This window comes from Odocoileus virginianus, chromosome 1 (genome assembly GCF_023699985.2).
Source record: "Odocoileus virginianus isolate 20LAN1187 ecotype Illinois chromosome 1, Ovbor_1.2, whole genome shotgun sequence".
NCBI classification, from domain to species: Eukaryota; Metazoa; Chordata; class Mammalia; order Artiodactyla; family Cervidae; genus Odocoileus; species Odocoileus virginianus.
This window is the reverse complement of record NC_069674.1, coordinates 39,366,362-39,393,549: the sequence shown is the minus strand read 5'-3', so window position 1 is coordinate 39,393,549 and position 27,188 is coordinate 39,366,362. Positions and strand designations below refer to the sequence as shown.

At 42.0% G+C, this 27,188-nt stretch overlaps 1 protein-coding gene and 1 pseudogene across 1 annotated transcript in view; both read right to left on the bottom strand.

Annotated features, from left to right (window-relative positions):
* HECW1 (HECT, C2 and WW domain containing E3 ubiquitin protein ligase 1) overlaps positions 1–27,188 on the bottom strand; it is a 447,195-nt gene that overhangs the window by 16,282 nt on the left and 403,725 nt on the right. Inside the window, 3 exon segments of the mRNA XM_070466974.1 lie at positions 681–827; positions 7,730–7,859; positions 8,523–8,621. Coding sequence (XP_070323075.1) covers positions 681–827; positions 7,730–7,859; positions 8,523–8,621 — 376 coding nt within the window.
* Positions 4,864–5,816, bottom strand: LOC110143820 (mitochondrial fission factor pseudogene; annotated as a pseudogene).

Sequence of the window (27,188 nt, the reverse complement as noted above, 5' to 3'; positions counted from 1 at the left end):
TAGCACCTCTGCATGGATTATGTGGTACAAAGTGACACCACAGGCATATCTCCTTTGATTGTGTTCTGCTTTATCACACTCTGCAGATATCGAATTTTTCACAAATTGGTGGTTTGCAGCAACCCGAGGTCATGAGATGATGGGTTGTTTTTTTTAGTAATAAAGTATTTTAAAAATAAGGTATGTACACTGTTTTTTTAGACATAATACTGTGGCACACTTGGTAGACTACAGTCTAGTATAAGCATAACTTCTTTGCACTAAGAATCTAAACAACTGATGTGACTGCTTTACTGTGATAATGGCTTTATTGCTGAGGTCTGGAACTAAACCTGCAACATCTCAGAGATCTGCCTGTAAGAAAATAAAAAATGTAGCCAGAGTGGATAATTCCCTCCAGTTCCTTCACTTCATTCATTTTTATCTCACTGAATAAAAGAGGATGCAACACACACGCGTCTTGGCAGGACGGGCCACGTGTTTTCATGTATGGCTCAGCAGGGCCACGCTGATGCTGGTTTTGTGAGACCACAAGAGCTGGGTTTCCCAGAGAACTCTGACCCCTCTCCCAATACCCTTGGGGGTCCTCCCTGCATGCTGGTGGGTAGAGCTGAGCCCTCTTCCTGCCTCCTTCTCCCTCTCCCTTCTCCTAACAAGCTGCCTGCTGGGCCGTGTCTCACCTCGCAGAAGCCGCGGACCAGCGCCTCGGTCTGCGGCACCACGCCGCGCTCCACCCGCCACCTCACCATCCTCTCGATGTACTCCTTCTTGTTTTTCTCGGTGACCTGCGTGTTGGCGCCTCCAGATTTCAACTCCCTCTCCGTTACCTTGTGGGGAAACAAAGATCATGATGATTGTTGACTTGCTTTACCTTCCAGTGAAACAGATCAGTTTTAAGAGGATGAACTATTTGTAAAGAGTTCTCTTTACACGAGTTCAGCATCATTACCTTCTTGGTTCTTTCTCCTTTCCTGCAAGTTACTAGAAAGGCTCTGGTTGTTCTAAGTAGATACATCAGTACCTTAGAAAAGCTGCATTTTTGTTACATAAAGAGGAAGCATGTTTCTTAAACTTAAGAGGCATAACAGAAATAAAAGAAAAATGCCCCTGGTTACCCCTAAATGGACTAGAATATCCTTAACTATACCCAAGTCCTAATTACATAACATTCTTAACAAATAAATCTTCCCCACCAACAGCAGATCATTGGCAAAAAAGAAATGGAGGGTGGGAGAGTGGTTTTGCAGTAGGTATAACAGTGGTTGAAGGGTAACACCTCGACCTTGAGAAAGGAGAGAATGATGTTGCCACATAGTATGGAGATGCATGATTGTTAGGACAAGCTAACAAGAAAAGTTATGATCTATGCTTTACTGTTTTGAAAGGCAAGAAGGCAGGTAACATATTAGACACTGTGATCAAAAAGTGTTGGTGTTTGAAGGGGGAAGCATCAGTTATCTTAAATTTGCTTAAGGGGTTCGCCTCAGTGCTCAGAAAAGTGAGGCATAACTATACCTGTTATTGTTTTGTTGCTCAGTCATGTCCAACTCTTTTGCAACCCCGTGGACTGTAGCCCTCCAGGCTCCTCTGTCCATGAGATTCTCCAGGCAAAAATACTGGAGTGGGTTGCTATTTCCTTCTCCAGGGGATATTCCTGACCCAGGTATCGAGCCTGTGTCTCCTTCATTGACAAGCAAATTCTTTGCCACTGAGCCGCTAGGGAAGCCCATAGATGTACTTAGTTATTGATTAAAAATGCGTGTATATATTTGATACTCATGGGCAAAGTACCCAAACAAAATAGTTTATAGAAGTCTACTGATTACTTTCTTTGATCACTTGGGTGACTTAGGTAAATATGAAATATTGGTCAATTATAGCATAATAGTTACCACCCAAGATCCATATTTTTTGGAGCCTCTGGTTTTTACCTGCCCAGTTAGAGACTATTTCTTGACTCTAAGTATGTGATGTAACTAAATTCTGGCCAATAACGTACAAGTGAGGGTGTTGTATGGCACTTTCATGAGGGCTCTTTAAAGAGCAGGGCTGTTTCTCCTTTGTCCTGCTACTGCAGACATGGATGTGCTGGTTAGGGCGCCATATGCATCAAGGTTGTGGGTGCAGGGGGGCCATCGTAGGGATTGCAGCCTTGGGTTGCCTCCCTTCACATTTTTATGTAAGAGAAAAATAAACTGTTAATTTAAGCATGGTCATTGGATTTCTTCATTAACAGTTGAACTTAATCTTAACTAACACACCGAGGAAAAGCCTGTGGTGTCTTTCAGCTACATCCATCTGTCTGCTCTTCACTCTGTACTTGCCAACAGAAGGGCTGTGACTCAGTTTTCTAAAACCAAAATCATCACTCTTGGTGACTTCCTTTGAAAGGAAACAGGATCAGTTTAAGCTTAAACAGAAATACATTATTCTAGAACTATAACACATCCTTATTTTTATCACTGGGAATGTTTACAACTTTCTCTGAGTTGTTCAGTTCCTACCTTATACACACATGAAGGATTGCTCTTTTTATTTTCAATGTTATTTTTTCCTCTAATTTTAATGTATTTAGTCATTTGCAATTTACTTGATTTCTTTTGAGTAGATAGCATGTGTCCATGGGAAAAAAAAAATTCAAGTGCTGTAAAAAGCCATACAGTGAAAAACAAGTTTCTTTCCTGAAACAGTAGCATATTATACACACTGTTCATCATCATGGTCACATATACACCAAAGCTTTTTTTTTTTCATTAAAGATACACATTGGCCATTGTTTTATCCTGGTTTGTTGTTATTCAGTCGCTAAGTTGTGTCTGACTTTTTGCAACTCCGTGGACTGCAGCACACCAGGCTCCTCTGTCCTCCACCATCTCCTGGAGTTGGCTCAGATTCATGTCCATTGAGTCAGTGATGCTATCTAACCATCTCATCCTCTGCTGCCCCCTTCTCTTTACCAGCATCAGAGTTTTTTCCAATGGGTCGGCTCTTCACATCAGGTGGCCAAATTATTGGAGCTTCAGCTTCAGTCTTTCCAATGAATACTCAGGGTTGATTTCCTTCAGGATTATACCAGTTTAGACCTTATTCTTTTTTTGTTATTGTTATACTACCTGTCTTATTGTTTACAGTTTATACGTAAATGGATGGGCTGGGGTATCAGACCACATATCTTACTAGTCTACTATCTCATTGTATGAATGAATTATAATTTATTTCATCAGTGTTCTACTGCTGAACATTTAGATTGTTTCAGATTTTTTGTGGTGATCAACAATGCTGCAGTGAAGATTGCTATCCATGAGTCATTTCAATTAGATGTGAACCTATCTGTAGGTCAAATTTCTAGACGGAGATGCTGAGTCAAAGGCAGGTGCATTTAGAATGAGGATAGGTATCACAGGATGCCTTTCATAGACAGTGAAACAAACTTCTGCTTCCTTCCACCTACACTCTTGTTCAGAGTGCCTGTTTCTCTCCACCATCTCCAAAATAGAATACTGCTAAGCTTTCTGATTCTTGATGTTCTCATGACAGAAAACGGTATTTCATTCTATTTTAATTTATATTTTAAAAAAATTGTGAATGATGTTGAATATTTCCTTTCCAGGGAACTACCCATTTACATTCTTTGCTAATTTTCCACTGTGTTGTTGATCATTTCTTATTGATCTGCAGGATCTCTTCCTATATTGAAAGACAAAGACTTTTGTCTGTGCTATATGTTACAATGTAGCAAATATTACGTAATTTTTACTTTGTTTATGGTGTAGTTTTGACATGAGGTATTAAAAAAGTAATTTTAGTTGACTATGTCTATCTTTTATTTCATGACTTTGTCACATCTACAACAGCATTTCTTACTGTAACTTAAAAAGAAAAATTCTTTCATTTTCATCCTTTTATTGTTCTTTTAAGCCCTCAGCTTTTTCACCCAAGTGGAATTAATTTAAGCATAATGAGTTAGGTTTGGGATCTAACTTAAGTTTTTTAAGATGGGTACCCATTTGTCTTAATCTATTTTGTTAAATAATTGTGTTTTTTTGTTTGTTTGTTTGTTTTACAAATTAACCCTACTCTAGGGCAAATGTAAAGGATGGGCTAAAAGTAGTCATGCAGAAAAAATAGTGTACCTTACACATTCATCTAGTACATGGGGGAGGACAGTTAAGTGAATCAGATCTTCTTGAATATATTTAAATGCCCTCTCTAAAGATGTAAGAAAAAATAGTTTTTTCTCAAATGTGGAAAAGAGTATTCTTCAGAGGCATTTTTATGCAAGACAATGCATCAGAACACTGACATTTTCCAGGACCTGAACAAGATTCTTGATTGAGATGCAGGTGTTGGGTGGTCTGCAAGGTTCAGTGGGTAACTATCACCCACAGGTTCAGCACACTGCCCACAGTCATGAAGGTACTTATAAAGTATCCCAGCTTAATTCTTATAATATTCCATTACAAAAATTACACATGTCATAGGCTTTTGAATCTCTTGTAAATGATGTTCAAAAAACCTTAATTGTTAAATCTGCTCAGGTTATCAGGCTGGTCTGAAAAAACTATAAGCCAGATGATTCAATGTTATATAAACACTGGAAGAAAAAAAATGGGAAGCTTCTTTTATTAAATACTATTGTGATACATACATTTTGGAGGAGTAAATACCTAGATGCTAGTGATAAAAAGTATTGTAGTTGCACAAATAAGAGAAATATCTTACAGATATATTGCACACTTTACAAAAATGCTTTCTGATCCACTGTCACATTTGATTTTCAAAAAACACTCTAAACTAGATCCATGTCAAAACAAGAAAAAGAAGACATGAGTAACTTTATTTCATTAATTTTTTTTTAAGTTTGCAAATTCTTTATATTTCCAGATGTTGAGACAATATTTCTGAGAGCTGAGGTTATCTCTAGCGGTGAAACCAGAGCCAGCTATTAAGCAGCCAGAATGCTACAGTAATTGAATACATGACCATTTCTCTTTTAGCCCGTTCTTTGTTCTCTTCCAGAAGTTGTAGATGTCTATTTAGTTTGATTATTTGTCGTCTTAATGAAGCTGCATCTACAACTGTCATGTCTTCTGAAGTTCCTTCAATCATTGCATCTATATTTGAAATGCCATACCTGACATTGTTACGATGAGGATTAGAAGTGGAGGCAGGAGACCCACCACGCAACACAGGTATGGAGTCAGTTTTGACCACCTGTCCATTTTGGCGAACAGCATTTTCACTCATAGAGCGTTCTCTTTTTAGCCTGCCAACTACACGGATTTCTTCATTTTAAGGGGTTGGAGCAGGTCTTTCTAAATCCAGAAAATCTAGCGGCCTTTCACTCAGTGTAAGCACATGAGGTGGTGTTTTTAGAGCCAGGGGCTTAAAGGGAGTTGACTGTATAAGGTCAAGATCTGCTGGTCTTGAAAATGGAATGTCTTCATTATTTCCTGCTACCACAATTCTCTCTGGAACTTGCATAATCACACTACCATTTGAAACTCCTTGTTGAAATCCTTGTTCCAGGTCAGCATTTGGTGGTGCTACCTTTAATTTTTCCGGGACTCTCATTCGCTGACTAATACCTTCGGTGTACTCCATTTCATACTGAATTCGACTAATTTCCACCATCTCAGCAGAAGTGGGAGAAGGAAAGGCCGCCCCACTCACTAAATGTGTACCAATTACTGCTTGCTCTTTGGCATTATCTGCTTCTGTGCTTCATATTAAATCCATTAACTTGCCTCAGTACGCACGTGCTGGATTTAGAGCCACTTTTGTCCCCCTGGGCCCGCTGAAGGGTCCCCGGCGAGGGCCCATGAGTAACTTTAATAAAGGCTGCTGCTGCTGCTAAGTCACTTCAGCCGTGTCCGACTCTGTGCGACCCCATAGATGGCAGCCCACGAGGCCCCCCCATCCCTGGGATTCTCCAGGCAAGAACACTGGAGTGGGTTGCCATTTCTTTCTCCAATGCATGAAAGTGAAAAGTGAAAGTGAAGACGCTCAGTCATGTCCGACTCTTAGTGACCCCATGGACTGCAGCCTACCAGGCTCCTCCATCCATGAGATTTTCCAGGCAAGAGTACTGGTGTGGGTTTCCATTCTTCTCAAGACAGCAGTCCTCAAAGAATTGTATTTTGAATGAATGACAGTCCTTGCTTTTAAATACAAAATCCCATTACTATATGATCCAACAATCCCACTTCTGAGTTCAGTTCAGTTCAATCACTCAGTTGTGTCCAACTCTTTGTGACCCCATGAACTGCAGCATGCCAGGTCTCCCTGTCCGTCACCAACTCCTGCAGTTCACCCAAACCCATGTCCATTGAGTTGGTGATGCCATCCAACCATCTCATCCTCTGTCATCCCCTTCTCCTCCTGCCCTCAATCTTTCCCAGCATCAGGATCTTTTCAAATGAGTCAGCTCTTTGCATCAGGTGGCCAAAGTATTGGAGTTTCAGCTTCAACATCAGTCCTTCCAATGAACATCCAGGACCGATCTCCTTTAGGATGGACTGGTTGGATCTCCTTGCAATCCAAGGGACTCTCAAGAGTCTTCTCCAACACCACAGTTCAAAAGCATCAATTCTTCAGCACTCAGCTTTCTTTCTAGTCCAACTCTCACATCCATACATGACCACTGGAAAAACCATAGCCTTGACTAGATGGACCTTTGCTGACAAAGTAATGTCTCTGCTTTTTAATATGCTGTCTAGGTTGGTATTAACTTTCCTTCCAAGGAGTAAGCATCTTTTAATTTCACGGTTGCAGTCACCATCTGCAGTGATTTTGGAGCCCCAAAAAGTAAAGTCAGCCACTGTTTCTACTGTTTTCCCATCTATTTGCCATGAAGTGATGGGACCGGATGCTATGATCTTAGTTTTCGGAATGTTGAGTTTTAAGCCAACTTTTCCACTCTCCTCTTTCACTTTCATCAAGAGGCTCTTTAGTTCTTCTTCGCTTTCTGCCATAAGGGTGGTGTCATCTGCATATCTGAGGTTATTGATATTTCTTCCTGGAATCTTGATTCCAGTTTGTGCTTCCTCCAACCCAGCGTTTCTCATGATATACTCTGCATATAAGTTAAATAAGCAGGGTGACAATATAAAGCCTTGACGTACTCCTTTTCCTATTTGGAGCCAGTCTGTTGTTCCATGTTCAGTTCTAACTGTTCCTTCCTGACCTGCACACAGATTTCTCAGGGACTTGAACAGAGATTTGCACACCTATATTCATACCTGCATTATCCACAACACTCAAAAGGTGGAGGCAACCTAGGTGTCCATCAACTGATGAATGGCTAAACAAAATATGGTATTTACATGCTATGGAATATTATTCAGCCCTAGAAAAGAAGGCAATCCTGTCACATGCTAAAACATGGATAACCTTGAAGATACTATGCCAAGTGAAATAAGCCAATCACAAAAAGACAAACACTATGATTCCACTGAATATGAGATACTTAGAGTAGACAAGTTCTTGGAAAGAAAATGTGGGATGGTTCCAGGGACTGGGGAGAGGGGAAAATAGGGAGCTATTGTTTAATGGACGTGGTTTCAGTTTTGCAAAATGAAGACATTCTGGAGATGGGTTGTATAACACACAAATCTACTTAACAACACTGAATGAACTATAAACCTGGTTAGGATGGTAAATTTCATATCATGCAATTTTTCCACAATAAGACTCAAAATGTCTTTTCCAAGCCCCACATCTCACAAACCTGGCCAAAAACCTCTTCATTAACCGTGAACGTGAGGTCGAGGATGTCTGTGATATTGTTGTCCTTCATCCATTGCAAGCTCTGGTGGAATTCCTCATCTAGATATTCCAGGTCACTCAAATCACAGGGCCTGGGTGCATTCAAAGGGAGAAAGGCAAACAGATAGTTTCAGTAAACACCTGCTCAGACCTCATGCCAAAATATGGTTATACCACTCTTGGCTAAAGCAACACAGGTGTATGTTAGTGATTTGATACTTTTGAATACATCGATGAACCTTTAGTTCATTCAGTAATTGGAAAAGAAAGCATTAAAATGTTTAAAATAACAAACACAAAACAATTATTGACTCAGGGACTCTCCATGGCCATTGGAGAAGAGTATCATTTAAAAATAATCAAGTTATACATCAATTTTTTCTTTTATCTTATTCCACCTTCATTGAGATATAATTGACATACAGCACTGCATAAGTTTAGAATGTACAGCATACTGATTTACATACAAGGACAGATCAATTCTACTTAGTAGTTTCAGACAACGCTTGTAATGCTACTATAATTATTTATATAAGCTGATTTATATCTGGTACATGATGTCCTCTTATGCTTATATAAAACCTCCAAATGTCTTTTTATGGGACTAAAAGGTTTATGTGATAGCTAAGCACTCAGAAAAGCAAACCACCATAAACCTAACAGGAATGAGTAGGGAAAACAGGGACAAAAGGGCCAGAGGAGTCAGGGAGGTTGGTGCTTTTGGTCCTGCAGGCAGGGCTGGGGGGGACACTTACAGTCTCAGGAGCGCCTTATAGAAGGGTCTTGTGAAGAAAGCATCCAGAAGGTACTGATGGATTAGAGCCAGGCCTAGGATTCTACCACTGAACCTGAACCTAGAACACAGATAAGGCAGAACCATGTATTGTTAGTTGATGTGTTTCTTTGTAGTGTTCATCTTAAGCCACTTCAAAAACTTGCCAAGTGATGACACAAGAGAGGTATCCATTCTTTTTATTCTTTACCATGAACAATGTCTATGAACTTCGTATGTACTAAAGGAACATACCTCCTCAAGTAACCGAATAGAGTCATTTTACTGGAATCCTCTTTTCAGACCTGACTATATAAGGACCCAAGAGAAGAAAAGGGCTGGTGAAGGGGAATTCTGGGACCCTAGACAAACAGCCAGCATTGAACCTGAAGAGCTAAACCCAAGGATATGAAAAGTTCTTTGGACCATGCATTCTTACCCATTCAAGCATTCCATAGATACCACCCGAAGGTCTCATGTGTGCCTGACCCTATGCTGGAAGGTGGGGGAATTGAACATGACTCACACATGGCAATTATGCCCATGGTCAGAGAGGTGAAGTATGCGGAATCCCAGTGAGGTAAGTGGTCACGGCTTCATGACCTACATGGAGCCTACATGGCCACACACGAAGAACAAGGTCTCTGCTGGGAGGAACTGGTTGTATACACCTGGCCACCTCCAGATGTAAGGGTCTTCACTGATTTAAACCCTTATTTGAGCAAACATTTTTCTGGCAGTTTTTGCTGGCAATCTGCCTAGCTACATGCCGCAGCTCCTAAGAGCTTGGTCCCATTAGGAACAGGTCGCCCTGTTCCTAAATCAGCTTCCCTCTGTCTGGTCAAGCCCACTGGCTCCCTCACCCTGGGCTCTGGCCATCTCTGGTACCTATATCTAGAGACCTAAGGGGGTCTTTCCTGTCTCTTCCTATCTAACTAGATTTTCACCTCAACACAGTCTTAGCTGTGACTTTTCTAAGACCCTCTGTTGGAATTTCCAACTAACCCATCTCCACAATCTTTCATGATGCTCTTCTTAGACTAAAAAGACTTTGTACTCTGTAACTGCTATGAAAATGGTTTAAGTGAACAGATGATCAGATCCTGTAATAAGTGCAATCAAAAATAACACTTCAAATTGCCATCTTTAAAGTAGTCTATTCTTTTTGCATGAAAGTGAAGTTGCTCAGTTGTGTCTACCTCTTTGCAACCTTATGGACTGTAGCCCGCCAGGCTCCTCCATCCTTTTTGCATGAAATAACAAGCAAACATTACTGACTCTGGAGAGTTGAGAGGTGAGCAGAACCTCAGTACAGGTGGATGGGGGCACCGTGGATGGGGAGGCCCGTGGACCAGATGAACAGCTTACAGTCCTTGAGGCCAGGTTGTGCCATCAGTATTGCATCCCCTGGTGGTCTTTCCTGATATCCCAATATCTGACGGGTCCCCAACCTGGCGGCTACAGTTCTGCATCTAAAAGCACTGTTCACTCTTACCCCATGCAGGCTTACCCACTCTAATGGACTCTGAGGCATCACAACTGATGTTCCTAACATGATGTGGGGCTGTGGCCATGTGTGGGAGACGGCAACACCACCCAATGTGGGTAGAGAGCAAATGTCAACACAGAGGTGCCTGCCAAGAACCTGCCTCCCTTAGAGGTGGCTCCGGAAGGCCTAATAAAGAGAAATGGTAATCTCAGCAGGCAGAAAGTGTCCACAGAAGTGGAGCAGATAAATATATTACATGAAAATACTTTCAATTCAATGTTAAAAAATGGAAATCTCGATAACCTATAAATTCTCCAGCAAAATATACATTATTCTAATCTATTCAAGAAAAAGTAAGAACTTAAATAGACAAATAACCATAGTATAAACTAGAAAACTTTGAGGAAAAAGGACTATATCCTTATAGTTGGGGTATTTTCACCCCAAATATTTAAATAGCTCCAGAAACCAGAAAATGGTAGAAAACAATTCATCATTATGAGTTACCATAATCACAAAATACAATCTGGAAAAGAGCAAAGGAAAGAAAACTAAAGACACTGAACTCATACACTAAAAAGTCATAAGTAAAACACAAGAGAAAGTATCAGTCCACTCTCTGAATAATGCCAAATGATTTAGGATGCTTGATTCTAGGAAACTAAGGACAGTTTATTATTAGGCATTCCAGCATTGAAATTAATTTTAATATCAAAAGACAAAAATCATATGGCTTTTCCTTTCTTTTTTTGGGGGGGGGTTAGAAGCTGAAATTTGCTTGAAAAGATCCACCATTAATTTCCTTGAAGAAAAATAAAAATTTCATAGTAAACCAAGAGTAGGAGAACGTTTCCTTACATTATAAAGGATATTGATCTCAGCATCATATTTGACAATAAAGACATAGAAGGATGTTAGTTATCACCATTCTTCACAATATTCTATCAGTTCTAGTCACTGTAGTTTGATACAAGTGAAAAATGGGAAACAGATTAAAAATAACTTTTACGGAATGCCTATCAGACCAACACAGATCATGTTATCTCATTGATTCTTGCAACAACTCTATTTATGACTGTGGCTATCTTCATTCCACCAGAAATCACAGGTCAATAATTAGCACAGCAGAAGTGGTACAGTGAAGACAGATCCACATCTGTCTGATGCCAGACCAAGTCTTTTCCTTTGTGCCCATTTTGAGAAGCCACAGAGCAACACAATTAATTCTCTGGTCCAGGGGCTAGGCTGCCCATTGTGTGACCTTGTGCTAGCAGTTAACCACCTATTCTTCATTTCCTTTTCTGGAAAACAGCACTCTTCAAGTGATAACTATTATTATTTTATGTTGGCTTCCAACACCTCCTTGTGATTATTAGAAGGGGAATTTGTTATAAAGTTCTGGTGGTGTCTCAAGAAATCTAGGGTCAGGAATGTAGTTGAGCTCAGATACTGGGGTGACTCCACCCTCATCCAGAGTCTCCCTTTTGTTTCTCTCTGTGAACATCTGCTTCTTTCTTCTCTCCCACTGCCAACATTGCTAATGTTTTTCAGCTTGGAGTTCAAGCCTCTAGAGAGACCAACTGGACTTTCACTGAGCTAGGTTCAGATTTCCAGCATGATTCCCTGATTGTCCAACTCAGGTTGGATGCCCACCCTGGACCAAACCTGCAAGTAGGATCTGGTGAGGAGAGCTCAGAGCTGGGTGTCTTGCTCAGCACTTTACAGCCAGGATCACCAAGGCTTGCCTCTCCACCAGGAGCTGGGATCAGATGGAGGGAGGCAGATGGGGCTGTTTTTAGCAAAGGGGACTGCAACGCAGACCACCCATTGAGAACTGTTTATCTGCTTTGAATGGGGTTGGGCATAGATGGAATTTCTAAAGACTAAATTATATTGGTTTCACAGGCTGCTGGGGGCAACTAGTAGGTCCTCTATATTTTTTCATAGCTGTGCAAGCAATCTATGATAATGTGGTTTGGCTTTATATAAACACAGACAGGATGGCTTGCAGCCAGTCAAGTACATACAGTAAAATATATTCCAGAGCGATGAACTATGATCTGGGACATGTTTGTATAAGCACACTGCAGGGACTGTACAATTCAAATCCAAACAACAGCTTAGAAGGCAGAGATTGGAATGGCAAACCATTCCAGGTTGATGAATTGCCTTGACAATCTCATGAACAAGAAAACATCTAGGGCTTGCATATATCCTTTGTCTTAACCAGCCTGGACAACTACTTGCTGGGAAATTGATTGTGTCTGGTGTCAACACAGGTTGGTAATGTGTAGGAATTAGGAGATGGAAAGAAAGTCCTTTTCTTTCGACTTTAGATTGATTATTAGAGAAACTATCCAGATAATTTAAGCAAAAAATATCCCCAATGCTTTTGTTTTGATCTAAGTTACTAGGCACAAATGAAGAGTTCTAAGGATCAATGAAAGTGAGTCCCTACAGAAGGAGCAGCCTCCTCCTCCCCAGTGCATGGTGGGCATGTGTTACTTTATTTATCCAGGCCCCGGGGTCTCCAGTTCAAGAGCCCCCTTCCGCCGTCTGTGTGAACCTGCAGGGCCTTGGGCACCCCTTCCTCTCAGGGGACCCATGAGGGGTCTTCGCTGAGGCTGCAGGCCAGTCCTGCTCCTGGTGTGGTACCGCTCTTCCTTTGGCATGGGCTGCCATTCCTGAAGGCACGCTGAGCTCAGCACAGCCCAGGGATGGTTACTGAGCCCCCAGGCTGCTGCCCAAGACGTGCTCTTCCGAGCGGCCTGGGCTCACTTCTGCAGGGCTGGTAGGGAAGCAGCCCTTCTGTGTCTCCCTGCTCGGCTCAGAGGGGCCTCCCCGCGGAGTTGCTGGGTCCCTGAGGGTTTCACTGGGCCACTTCCTGTCCTTTCATCCTGAGGCTGAAAAAGTCACGGAAGGCTCAGGGGCAGCTACCCCCACGCAGTCACATCTGAACCTCAGTGCTGCTGGCCACTTGTGGGGTGGCTCTTCTGCTTCTCTCGGATCATATCACTTCTGAAACCCCAGATGTCCTGCTGGCAGTGTGCCTCCTGTTGCCCCCCCCCCCCCCACTTCCTAAGCATGTGGCATGTGCCCACAGAGTATGATTCCAGTGATGGGCACGATACCACTTCTCTGCACTGGACAGGCCTCAGCTCTCAGGTAAATCAGCAGATACATGCACATACGATGTGGAAGACATGAGGAGACAAGCCATGTCCCCCAACTGCAGGTCCCAGGCACGCCTAAATCCACATGCTAGCTATACCAGGCTGGGTCTCACTGGGACCGTCCCCTGGTACCAGATGGTGGGGCTCAGCCTTTCTTCCATTCTAACTACCTGAAGAATACGACGCCCTGGAGGGTCAGAAAGGAGGCCTCTCTCCATCAGTAATCCTCAAGGCAGGGGATGGAGGAAGAGTGTTCTCCTCCAGCTGCCTCTTGGTGTAACATGGAAACTCCCTAGGACATTCTGATTTGCCATGACCTTAGGGTGTGTTACTGACTTTTTTTCTATTTATTTACTGATCAGAGATGATTTCACAGAAACCCATTTGGACCTAAGACATCACAATTAGACGACTGTATAGCAAAATACCATGAACCTCATATTTAATAGGAAAAAACTCCTCTACCAATAGTCAGTCAAACATGGGTCTTGTGAGAAGGCCTGGTCTGTCTTCCTTCAGGGCAGGAACACAGGCAGCTCACAGCTTGATTTCTGAACCCAACCTCACCCACCCTGTGGTTTGCAGAAACATCTGTTGGACTAAGTTCTTTTCAAATCCTTGGTTTTCAATACACTGCAAGTTTTCATTTTTGGTAGCACCAATCCTTACCCTCTTGTCAAATAAAAATAATACAATTGGGTATTTTTTAGTACAAAGAAAAATATAAGCAACATAGACAATATCAATAAGAATGCATCAACTCCATCTCCTGAAGCAATATCCTTGACCCTGGTGGGCGCTTCTCCCGGAGTATCAGTGGTGACAACACACATGCTTTTGAAAATGGAGTCTCCTTCCCACTCTTGTTCCTCTAAAGCTTCCTCATTTTACACCACAGCCCAGCCTAGAGATCCTCACATATCTGCAAACACAAGTTTTCAACACCCAATTTAAATGAACTCCAAAGTATTTCATTTTTATGAAGGTCCTATGCTTGGTTTAGCCCTTCCCATTCTGATGGACGCCTAAGTGGTTTTCATCTTTACCCATCTGCTCACAGGTATTGAAGCAGGGACAGCACACAGCCAGTCAACTCTGGGACCACGGGAGAAACTTTGAAATGGGCAGATGTCACTCTTTAAGCAGTCTCATCAACACCTCACCAGACGTTTGGGAGATGAACTTGAGTTACCTCTGATGAAAGCAACTGCAGCCACTCTGAGCTTTCCTAACAACGCTGAGGGAGATCATGGCAGGAGATCTGAAAGCAACCAATGTTACTGGCAAGGGTTTATCTCACTTCCATCTGAGTTTTGTACACTGTACTGAGCGTTCAAAGGCAATGGAGTTTCACACATTTCTAGCACATCTTCTCACATGGCTTAAAAGGCCCAGCAAAGACATGACTCTCCACTTGAGTGAATTACTGTTGATTCATTACTCTTTGGGCAGTTTGCCAATAATCCAAGAAAAGCAGTGTGGTGGTGAGGACAAAGTTGAAAGTTCTGATGTCAGGCTGTCTTCGTTTAACACTTCTGACCTGTGTGACTTTGGGGAAGCTGCTTACCATCCCGAGCCTCAGTGTATGCATCTGCATAATGGGATCATAATAGCATCTACTGTATAGGGCAACTGCTGGAAGACTTCCCACTAGTAGAGTCAGCCTACCTGGGTATTCATTCAGAGACTGGCATGTCTGATCCCTTTCCCAGACTCAGGACCCGAGACTACACATCCAAGCCTGACTGAAGGACGAGAATATGGATTGGACCAGAGGACCAGTCTGCACATTCCTGCTGTTGCAGAGCTGCAAACTTTTGCTTTGTGCTTTTCAGTACAAACCTACTGAAAATTTTTGAAGCACCATTTGAAGTCTGCTCAATGAAGCTAATTGTTCACATTTCTAATATCTAGAGTAGGTCTCTATTCAGAAAGATGGACAGAAAGACCAAACTGCAGAGATTTGAGGTCACTGAGTCAATGGATGGATGTGATGAATGTTTTACCCCCAGAAGCTGAACTAGCAGGTCTCTCCCTCCCTTCCTCTCTCCTTCATCTGTCTCTCTAACAAAAATTTGTATGGAGACATGTTTTAGCAGGAGGTAGGATGTAATGATTTCACGGTGTACTTTTCAACTGATTGTTTAAATAACAGCAGTTTGCATAATGGCAAAGAATTCAGGATGTTTGGGAGAGGAATTTCTTGTTCACAGATCAGATTTATGGAAGGGGAAGTAGGATGGTTTGCCAAGTGAAGAAAGTAAAAGGCCTAATTACACAATAGTATAAATCAACTATACTTCAATAAAATTTTATAGAAATACCAAATTACTCTGGAAGGACATTTTGGATAGTGCAGCAAAACCTTTTTAAAAGGCTTCTTGTTAATCCTCTTATATGAAAGCGATGTAAAAATGGAATAACACCCTCAAAGCAGCTCCCAGGCAACGATTCAAATCTGAAACGTTCTGCTGTGGTCTTTCTAGTTTGAACCTCTGGCATTAATCTTGGCCCAATAACAATTATCCCACAGTGTCTCTAGGTTCCAGTGACCCTTTTAGGGTTTTCTTGAGCTGTAAGCTATCAATCTCTCTCTGCATGACTCAGCATCAGAGATACTTCCTGTACCAGCTTCAGCCTTGAAAGGCCCAAAGCTGGCCCCATCTCCTGGCCTTCCTGCCTGGAAAGGGCATCAGATAGTATAGGGTTGGCCAAACGGTTTGTTCGGGTTTTTCCATAAGATCTTCTGGAAAATCTGAATGAACTTTTGGACCAACTCAATGTATCAGGGAACTGTAAAGAGCTGGACACTTGGTGATAGCGTGCTGGGTTCTTGCTTCCCTTGAGGAAGGGCTGGGGGGCTGGGGCAGATACAAGAACAGCTGGCAGGACTCTGAGGTCTGCTCAAAAGCTGGCACACAGTCTGCAGACTTTGGTGGTCTCTTCCAAAGACCACAGCATCTTCTGGAGCGTAAAGAACTGTCAGAACCAGCATTGCACTGGCAAATCCCAGGGGCTCAAAAGTATTTTTTTGTCACTGAATGAAACCCTGAAAGGGCTGCTAAAACTGCCCCGGGCCTGAACGCCCCCTAGACACCATCACAATGGCCTGCCTCCCAAGCTATGACTCTGCAACTACACCCACACTGTGCACGGTCTACCTCCTGCAGACTGACGGCTGAGTTCGAGAAGGTTCTCTCCACAGCAGTCATGTTTTCCATCCCTGCTCCTTTTGGGTTCTTCCCCCATCCCTGGCAACAGACCAAGATTTGCAGGGGTTAAAGTCCTTTAAGAGATCCTGGAGGTTCTCAAAAGAACAGAGCCAGTTCCTCAACTGTAGCACAGTTGACATTGACTGCTCTGTGCCCTGCAGAGTGTTCACACAACCCCTGGCTTCTCCCATTAGATCCCAGTGCCATCCATCTCCTCAAAGCTGTGATCACCAAAACTGCCTCCAGATGTAGCCAGATGTCCGCTGGGGGGTATGGGGCAAAACCACCCTCTTCAGGGCAGGATATCCTAATAGGTGATCACAGTCACCTTTGTGACACATGGGCACCGCTTGCCTCTCCTGGGCTCTCTGAGGCAATGAAGGTCTCAACCCCAGGCTTTGTGCTCCACTCTGAGCAGTTTTAATCACTCCTACTTCACTGAACATCATTTTATTGATATTTTCTTTTTTTGATATTTTTATTTTTTGACATACTGCACAGCTTGAGGGATCTTAGTTCCCCAACCAGGGATGGAAGCAATGCCCGCTGCAGTGGAAGCATGGAGTCCTAACTGCTGCACCTTCAGGGAAGTCCCCCCAAATATCATTTTAGACTCTCATCTAGAACTTGGGTTTTAGGTATATGACTCTCTTGGGAAAAGGACAGGAGGGGAGGATAATTCCTCCCAAATGTACCAGATTGTGTCATCCTTTCTGAGGCAATGATGTCTGATCTGAGTGAGCCTCCAGGAGAAGGAGCACTACAAGCTAGTGGGAAACAATGCCTCGGGTGGGAACATGTATGGTTTGTCTGAATAATATAAAGAGGGCACAAGGGCTGGATGCCAGAGAGAGAAAGAGAGTTTAGGAGAACATGAATCTGGAGAGATCCCCCAGGCCACAGAACATGCAGGTTTGGGCAGGCATGGGAAGGACTGTGGAGTCCATCCAGAGTGTGACGGGAATCCACCAGAGGTTTCCTGTAGGGTCTATAGGATGAACTGACTGATGTTGGGAATGACCCACTGGATGCTGCATGAAGAGAGGTGAGGCTGGCCAAGCGTGGGAGAAGAGAGGCCAGTTTGGAGGCTCCTGAAATCATCCAGGTGGGGGGTGATGGCAATGTACACTAGGGTGGTGGGGGTGGAGGTGATGAGATCACTTTGGGGATATATTTTCACAACAGGGCCAAGAGGATGTGCTGATGGCGTGGATGAGAGATATGAGAAAAAGATGGGCACCAAAGACAGTCCATGGTGATGGGCCAGAGCAATTGTGCAGATGGTGGTGCCATTTACTGAGATGGGAAACACCAGAGAAGAGAAGGTTTAGAAGGGAAACTGGAGAGTTCTCTAATAGGTCTAAACTTAGACCTATTAAGTTTGTGATGCCTATTAAATATCGGGGTGGAGCTGTTGAGTGGGCAGTTTTACCAATTAGTCAAGATTTCTAGGAACAGGGCCAGGCTGTGGATGTTAATGTGGAGTAATTGACAGATAGAGATGGACGGAGCTACATGAATTCATGAAGTTGGAGGAGACCACCTTGGAAGTGCATGCAGATGGAGTGGTGGACCAAGGATTGAACCTTAAGCAATGAAACATCCAGGGATCTGGAAGATGAGGAGTGACGATAAAGTAAACTGAGCAGGAACAGGCGATGAGTGACGAGAAGAACCTAGGAGTGTGGAGACTGTTCAGGAAGGAGGCAGAGACTGACTGTCAAATGCCTCTGAGATCACATAATAGGAGGTCTGAGAGTCGCCCACTGGATTAGGCAACCTCGATGAGAGCAGGACAGGGGAAGAAAAGCTGGACAGAATGGCAGAAGAGAAAGCAGAGCAAGTCAGCACAGATAACTGTTCATAGGAATGCTTCTTTAAAGCGGAGCAGTGAACCAAAGTGATACGTGGAGGGTGTGACAGCAAAGGAGGCTTGGATTGCTTTTAAATGCATTTTTAATTTCAACAAATTTACTGAGTGCCTCCTATGTGCCAGGTGCATGCAAAGATATGAAGGCAAACGTTCATTCCAAAAAATGTACGTGTCAGGAAGGTGGAGAGAGCTTGCAATGCAGCATTTCATTACCATGTAACTAACATGTGCTATAGAAGAGTGCACAGAAAGTGTGCAAATCCAGAGAAGGGAGACTTAGCTGACTTGGGAGGGATTAAATCCAGGCAGGCTTCCCAGAGGAGTGATGACTGAGGCGAACTTTGAAGAATGAGTAGAAGTTAGTCTGCTTCAGACTAAAGCAGGGAAGGGCTTTCCAAGAAAAGATCATATGAAGAAAGAGGCAGGCACAGAACAGAATGTGTTTAGGACAGCAAGAAATTCACGATGACTAGAACAGAAGAGGGAGAAGGGGCAAGATTATGCTGAAGAAAGAGGAAGCAGGAGATCCTGGAAGGTCTTATTTTCCAGGCCAACCAGTTCAGCTTTTAAACTGTTAGAGAATGGGGACCTGCTGAAGGGCTTAAGCAAGGGAGTGATATGCTTGGTTTGGCATTTTAGAGAAATCTACCTGCAGCCATGTGAGGGATAGATTTGAAAATAGGACACATTGGAGGGCATTATAGTACATCCAGGTAATTGTGAGGAACATCTTGAAGGGAAAATTGATAAGACAAGAAGTTTTATTTGAGCAGAAAGAGAAGGATGACAGGAAGTGGCTCCTGGGAGAGATTAGATGTTAACTTGGAGGAGGATCAAGTGACGATGTTAAGTAAGAGTTTGAAACTCAACAGAGAAATCAGGATAAAAACACAGATTTAAAATTCATAGTTTGGACACGGAATAAAGTTTATAAAACAGCAAACTTTGATTCAACTGCTGTTTGTTGTTCAGTTGCTAAGTGATGTTTGATTCTTTGTGACCCCATGGAATGCAGCACACCAGGCTCCCCTGTTCTCGCTGTCTCCCAGAGTTTGCTCAGATTCATGTCCACTGAGTCAGTGAAGCTATCTAACCATCTCATCCTCTGTTGTCCTCTTCTCCTTTTGCCTGTAATATTTCCCAGGATCAGGGTCTTTTCCAATGAGTCAGTTCTTTACATCAGGTGATCAAAATGTTGGAACTTCAGCTTCAGCATCAGCCCTTCCAATTAATATTCAGGGCTGATTTCCTTTAGGATTGACTGGTTTGATCTCTACGTAGTCCAAGGGACTCTCTAGAGTCTTCTCCAACACCACAGTTCAAAAGCATCAATTCTTTGGGCCTCAGCCTTCTTTATGGTCCAACTCTCACATATGTACATGACTACTGGAAAAACTGTAGCTTTGTCTATACAGATCTTTGTTGGCAAAATAATCTCTCTGATTTTTAATATGCTGTCAAGATTTGTCATAGCTTTTCCTTCCAAGAACAAGCATCTTTTAATTTCATGGCTGCAGTCACTGTCCACAGTGATTTTGGAGCCCAAGAAAATAAAATCTGTCACTGTTTCCACTTTTCCCCCTTCTGTTCACCATGAAGTGATGGGACCGGATGCCATGATCTTTGTTTTTTGAATGTTGAGTTTTAAGCCTACTTTTTCACTCTTCTCTTTCACCTTCATCAAGAGACTCTTTAGTTCCTCTTCACTTTATGCCATTAGAGTGATATCATTTGCAAATCTGAGGTTGCAATTTCTCCTGGCAGTCTTGATTCCAGCTTGTGATTCACCCAGCTTGGCATTTTGCATGATGTCCTCTGCAGTATATTATGTAAAATTATGTCTTTCCATCTATATGTCTGTCTGTTCACTTGTCCATCCCTCTATCCATTTGTCCATCCATCCATTCATTCATCCATCCATCCAACTATCCATCCATCTCTCTAATAAAATAGCATGGAAGGACTTAAGTCAAAATATTAATAGCATTTATTTCTATGTGGAATATTTCCTCATGTCCATTAAGTTTTTTACAATGGATGCTGACTACTGATAAAGTTAGAAATATCTATTTACATATAATAGAGATAAAAGGAAAACTAGAAGATCTCGGTGTCTCAGGATCTAAGGGAGCAGACTTCCAGAGGCTTCCAGGTAGGAGTTCATATCTACTGCAGTGATGTTTCCATTAAGGTAGGGAGGGATAATAGTCCCCTAAGGTTGTGACCAGTGGGTGTCTACTGCTCAAAGAAAGAGCAATTTTGGTGCTGAATACTTAAGTCAGATTTTAGGAGGTGAAGTAGAAGGTGAGGGAGAGGAGCTGTAAGCAGGGGGAGAGGGTAAAGTATAAAGATGGAGAAGAAGGACAAAACTCTTGGAGCAGGGTGTGAAGGAGCTGGGGACAAATGAGTCCAGAGGCTCAGTGGTGGGATCTTCCTGGAACTGGAGGAGGGCAATGCAGGGACAGTGCTAGGGTTGGGGGGTATTTGTAACTGTGGTGGGAAATTGAGGTAGTCTTTCTCAATGCTTCCATGTCTGCAAGATCTGAAGTCATCTTCTCAAAGTGAAGGAATCTGGCTAGTTGAGGCTTTCAAGACAGGGAATGAAAGATGCATCAAAGGACTGGTGAGCTTTACTGTAGAACCTGCTGAGGTCACAGAGTATGATTTAGGATTGTACCATCTCTCAGGATCATCTCATTTGACCTGATACTAGAGGCGCAGGAAACAGCTCCGGCCCTGAATATGGAAGAGTGAGTTACATATTGATCCAAGGTGGCGTTTAGCCCATCAGATGGAGCGTAAGCACGGATGCAGGAGGCCTGGGGTGAAGGAAGCCATGCCAGATGGGCAGCGGATGGTGAGTCTGGGGTGCAAATGAACTTGGTGAGCAGCTGCGGTAAGGGGAGGAGGTGGGAACACTGGCTGTGGAATGATTGATGTACGGATTTTAGAGTTTTAGCTTCAGATATGGCACAGTTCTGGGTGATAATGAGCTTGGGAAGGCCATTGTGGGAGCAGGTGGCTGGAGTGGAATGTAGGTCAAGGCCACTGGAGTTAGGAAAGTTAGGTCTATTATTTTTTCTGTTGTTGTTAAATCGAAATTAATATATATTTGTTTTGTCCTTTTTTTTTTTAAACTTTAATTGATGTATAGTTGATTTACAATATTGTGTGTCAGGTGTATAGCACAGTGATTCAGTTACACATATATATGTATGTATGCATATATTCTCTTCCAGATTCTTCTTCCTTATAGGTTATTACATAATATTGACTATCGTTCCCTGTGCTATACAGTAGGAAGTTAGGTCTACTCTTTATACCTTTAATTCAGATGATATTTCAAGGAATGGATAAAGAATTGCCTTCCTCATGCCCTCTCAAACTGTTTAAATATTGCCTGATTTATGTTTGGCTTTCCTAGCTTCCCTGTGTGTGGAAACAGCTTTGCAAATTAGCTGAGAAAATCTGAAGTTTTCTTCATCTGTCATGAGAAAGACGCCAACACAAGATAATGACAGTTGCTAATTAGCAACTGAAATGAATATCTAGCCTTGGTCCCTGCCAAGTGCCCCCGTTAGTATCAGCCTTGTGGGAAGGCAAAGGAGTAAGACCAGAGCTGCTTGTTCCTCAAGGTGGCAATATGGTGGGCCAAACGGGTGACTCCCTCCCAGAGAAAGTTCGTCCAGAAGTAGATTGTGCAGATTATCTGTAGTGGGTTGAATGTGCCCCCAAAGATGTATCCATTTCCTCAACCCTGAACCTGTCAACATGACCTTATTTGGAAAAGGGGTCCTTGCAAATATAATGAAGGATCTCAAGCTGAGATCATCTTAGATTGTCCAGGTGGGCCTTAAATCCACTGACAGAGGTCCTTATAAGAGACAGAAGAGAAAATACAGAAGCAGAGACTGGAGTGGTGCTCCCATAAGCCAAGGAATGCTTGGAGCCAGCAGAAGCTGAATGAAGCCAGGAAGCACTCTCCCCTGGTGTCTTGAGAGGGAATAAGTCCTTGCTGACACTTTTACAAAATTTAAATTTATTAATTTATTTTTGGCTGTGCTGGGTCTTCATTGCTATGAGAGCTATTCTCTAGTTGTGGTGGCTTCTCTTGTTGCGGAGCATGGGCTGGAGGGCATGTGGGCTTCAGCAGCTGTGGCACATGGATTTAGTAGTTGTGGATCCTGGGCTCTAGAGCATAGGCTCAATAGTTGTAGCATGCGGGCCTTGTTGCTCCCCAGCATGTGGGGTCTTCCTGGACGAGGGATCAAACCCGTGTCTCCTGCGTTGGCAGGTGGGTTCTTTGCCATTGAGAAGCTAGGGAAGCCCCTTGCTGACACTTTGATTTTGGACTTCCAGAATGGAGAATATTCAGTTTGTGAAAATTTGCTGTGGCAACTCTGGGAAGGCAATATAGTGCCCAGTGCAGGGTACTATAAAGAGGATACCCCTCTTCCTTAGTCTCCTGGAATGATTATTAAACATATTATTGTGGAGTTTATAAGCTGAATCCCTAAAGTCATATATTTAATTTCATGCAGGAGGAGAATCTGATTTTCAATGAGACAAAGAGTTTGCTTCCATGCCCAGAATTACATTAAAAAATTGAACAAAACATGCTGCTTGCCTGGATAACTAAAACATTCTGAGATCTGCTATATCCTTATCCAACTGGGTAAAATAGGAAGGTAAAGGTTGAAAAGGCCTTGATTATCTGAGCTGCACAGCCCAGAGACTGAAGGAATAGTGGTGTCACTGTGCTCCAGGCAAAACTCACAGTGCCCTACTGACCCCTCAACTGTCATGCCATTCCCTTGTCTATGCTTCATTAAATAATGCACAGTATTACATGAAAACTGAATCAGGTTAAAAAGATAATCAACTGGATATAACCTAAGCAACTTTTAGGTTTTTCATCCATCCATCCATCCACTCAATATTTTAGCAAATCCATGAAGATGGTTTCAGTAAGCCATTTTTGAGGCACTGTCTAGTCGCTGGGGTCCTTAGAGTGCAACAGACAAACGCATACAGCCTAGTGACATCATGGCTCAAGAAACTATTAGGGTTACTGAACAACTACCTAAGTCTCAGCTAAAATGATATTTTGTACTTTCTACATGACTGGCAAAACAGTAATGGCTTGACAAATCACGTTCTCATGCTATACTGGAATAACTGGTGCAACCAGATACCAGGAATACTTGAAGCTATTTATGTAATTGGTTCTGAATTAATTGTATTGGTGAAGGAGAAGGATGGGAAGCATACACAATATAATAAATCAACATGATGTTGGAGCTTGCAACTATGTTCTATTCAGCTTTGTGGTTTTGAAGATTTATCAACTGATTATATTTCTTTATAAAATAGAATTAATTGATATTCTTTGAGATTAGAATATAAGGAGAAAGTCCCTAGAAGACTAGATAGTAGGGAAAGTCAATCTTGGAGTCCACGTTTGCTACTCATCATCTGAAAACTGGAAGCCCTTCTTGTCTTTTTGTGCCCACAGAGGTCCCAAAGCATCTGTCTGATCTGTCCCCAGCCTGTGCCTGAGGGTTTGTCTCCTAGATTATGTCACACATTTTCTTAGAAATCTAGAGTGATTTCCATATATCTTTCACATACATATTACTGATCGTTAGATTTACATGTCTCCATCAATTATGACCCTTCTCAGACCCTATGTCCATTTGGGTACTTTGTTCCAGTTCTCAGCTTGATTATGGTTGAACTTCTGTCTCTGGTCCACCTGTGCAAATGTTCCTTTCAACACTTTTCCCAGACAGCTTTACTATTCTCAATTTAGGAAATCCTTTCCAGGTGGTTGACACTGGCCCTGGCCCTCTAGTCATCCCAATATCTGTTGCAATCAAACTCTTCACCCTTCCCACTGTTCTGAATATATATATCCTTTAATGAAATTGAGGCTAAACAGAAAATAAACCTTTATATAACTTACATTTTAAAAACCTCTTCTGATAGAAAGTCTTTTGAAGATGAGATGTTGCTGATTCTGTTAATTCTATTTAAACAAGTAAGAAAATGAACACATCTCATGGAAAGTGCATCTTTCAGTGACTTATTCAATACTTTCAATATTTTAAATTTTTATACTTAGAGTCAAGCCTAATAATTTTTCAGCCTTGATATATTTTTTTTATTTATTTTTATTAGTTGGAGGCTAATTACTTTACAATATTGCAGTGGTTTTTGTCATACATTGACATGAATCAGCCATGGATTTACATGTATTCCCCATCCCGATCCCCCCTCCCACCTCCCTCTCCACCTGATCCCTCTGGGTCTTCCCAGTGCACCAGGCCCGAGCACTTGTCTCATGCATCCCACCTGGGCTGGTGATCTGTTTCACTATAGATAATATACATGCTTCGATGCTGTTCTCTTGAAACATCCCACCCTCGCTTTCTCCCACAGAGTCCAAAAGTCTGTTCTGTGCATCTGTGTCTCTTTTTCTGTTTTGCATGTAGGGTTATCATTACCATCTTTCTAAATTCCATATATATGTGTTAGTATACTGTAATGGTCTTTATCTTTCTGGCTTACTTCACTCTGTATAATGGGCTCCAGTTTCATCCATCTCATTAGAACTGATTCAAATGAATTCTTTTTAATGGCTGAGTAATATTCCATGGTGTATATGTACCACAGCTTCCTTATCCATTCGTCTGCTGATGGGCATCTAGGTTGCTTCCATGTCCTGTCTATTATAAACAGTGCTGCGATGAACATTGGGGTGCACGTGTCTTTCAGATCTGGTTTCCTCAGTGTGTATGCCTAGAAGTGGGACTGCTGGGTCATATGGCAGTTCTATTTCCAGTTTTTTAAGAAATCTCCACACTATTCTCCATAGCAGCTGTATTAGTTTGCATTCCCACCAACAGTGTAAGAGGGTTCCCTTTTCTCCACACCCTCTCCAGCATTTATTGCTTGTAGACTTTTGGATAGCAGCCATCCTGACTGGCGTGTAATGGTACCTCACTGTGGTTATGATTTGCATTTCTCTGATAATGAGTGATGTTGAGCATCTTTTCATGTGTTTGTTAGCCATCTGTATGTCTTCTTTGGAGAAATGTCTGTTTAGTTCTTTGGCCCATTTTTTGACTGGGTCATTTATTTTTCTGGAATTGAGCTGCAGGAGTTGCTTGTATATTTTTGAGATTAATCCTTTGTCTGTTGCTTCGTTTGCTATTATTTTCTCCCAATCTGAGGGCTGTCTTTTCACCTTGTTTATAGTTTCCTTTGTTGTGCAAAAGCTTTTAAGTTTCATTCGGTCCCATTTGTTTATTTTTGCTTTTATTTCCAATATTCTGGGAGGTGGGTCATAGAGGATCCTGCTGTGATTTATGTCAGAGAGTGTTTTGCCTATGTTCTCCTCTAGGAGTTTTATAGTTTCTGGTCTTACATTTAGATCTTTAATCCATTTTGAGTTTATTTTTGTGTATGGTATTAGAAAGTGTTCTAGTTTCATTCTTTTACAAGTGGTTGACCCGTTTTCCCAGAACCACTTGTTAAAGAGGTAGTCTTTTTTCCATTGTATATCCTTGCCTCCTTTGTCAAAGATAAGGTGTCCATAGGTTCGTGGATTTATCTCTGGGCTTTCTATTCTGTTCCATTGATCTATATTTCTGTCTTTGTGCCAGTAGCATACTGTCTTGATGACTGTGTTCAGCCTTGATGTTGACCACATATTGTATCTGTCCTCAGGCTTGTATTTTTACTAGAGACTACTTTCATTTCCTTTGTCCTCAAAGCAAATTTTTAAGATGGGTATCAAACATTTCCATTTATTTAATCAGGTCATAATGTATTCACAAAACAGGGTCTGAGTCACGTAATCAAAGCATAATTTTTAATTCCCATGCTACATGTTAGGATGCTAAAGTAAAGTAATGTAAACATTCTGGTCAAAGAGTAATTAACTTTGATTTTCTTGAAAGCTTTCCTCAGTTTAAATCCTAATAAACCAGGGACATTAGAAAAATAGGAAATGACATCTCCCATCTCAGTGCAGCACGGAAGCTTCTCCCATGCCTTCACCAGAGGTCACTTATACAAAGTGTGCTGTGACTTCTTTTCCAAAAATATAAGCATACAGGAGAGCTAATGGGGAAATCATAGCCTGAAAACCTAGATCTCCACAGTCTCTGCAGTGGGATCTTTTTTTTTTTTTTCCAATCCTTTCAATGTTAGGTCTACATGGCATGTCCTGGCCTCTCCACTTTTCTCTTCCCATCTTCAAATAAGGGATAATAATGTTCAATTTTGCTTACCTACCTGGAGGGAGAATTTTAGAAAAGAGTAATTTAATGTTAATAGTTTCTTTGAAGATGAAAAAGCCCTTCATAATTGCTAACTTCTATTATATTCTAAAAACCCATCTCAAAGATATTTCTCTTTCCTTATGCTCATAACTTTGATTAATTAAAAATAATTATGCTTTCTCAACCTCATTATTTGAGTGCATTAAATATGAGGTTCCCACACCATGCCTGTTTCCATGCTTTATCCAATATTACTGCCTTCCTTTTTGGATCTTCATGTTTTTTTGCTTCTCACATACTGGTAAATGAAGTGAAAATCTGTCATTTCTGCCTGGGGTGATTTCATGTCTTTGTGTGAAAACTGCACCAATATCTAGCTTTCTTTTTCTGACACTTTCTGGGTGGGGCAGGGGTTTGTGGGGCTCATGAAGCTGCCAGCAACTATGGCAATGTTTTCCCAAGGGTGGTGATCCTTCCTTTGGCATCAGGGTCCCTGAGAGCTTATTCAAATACAAGTGCCCAGAGATTAGACTCTTTGTGGGGTGGGTTCTGGGAATCTGCTTTTAAAACAAGTTCTGTGGTTACTGACTAAAGTTTGAGAACCACAGACTCCA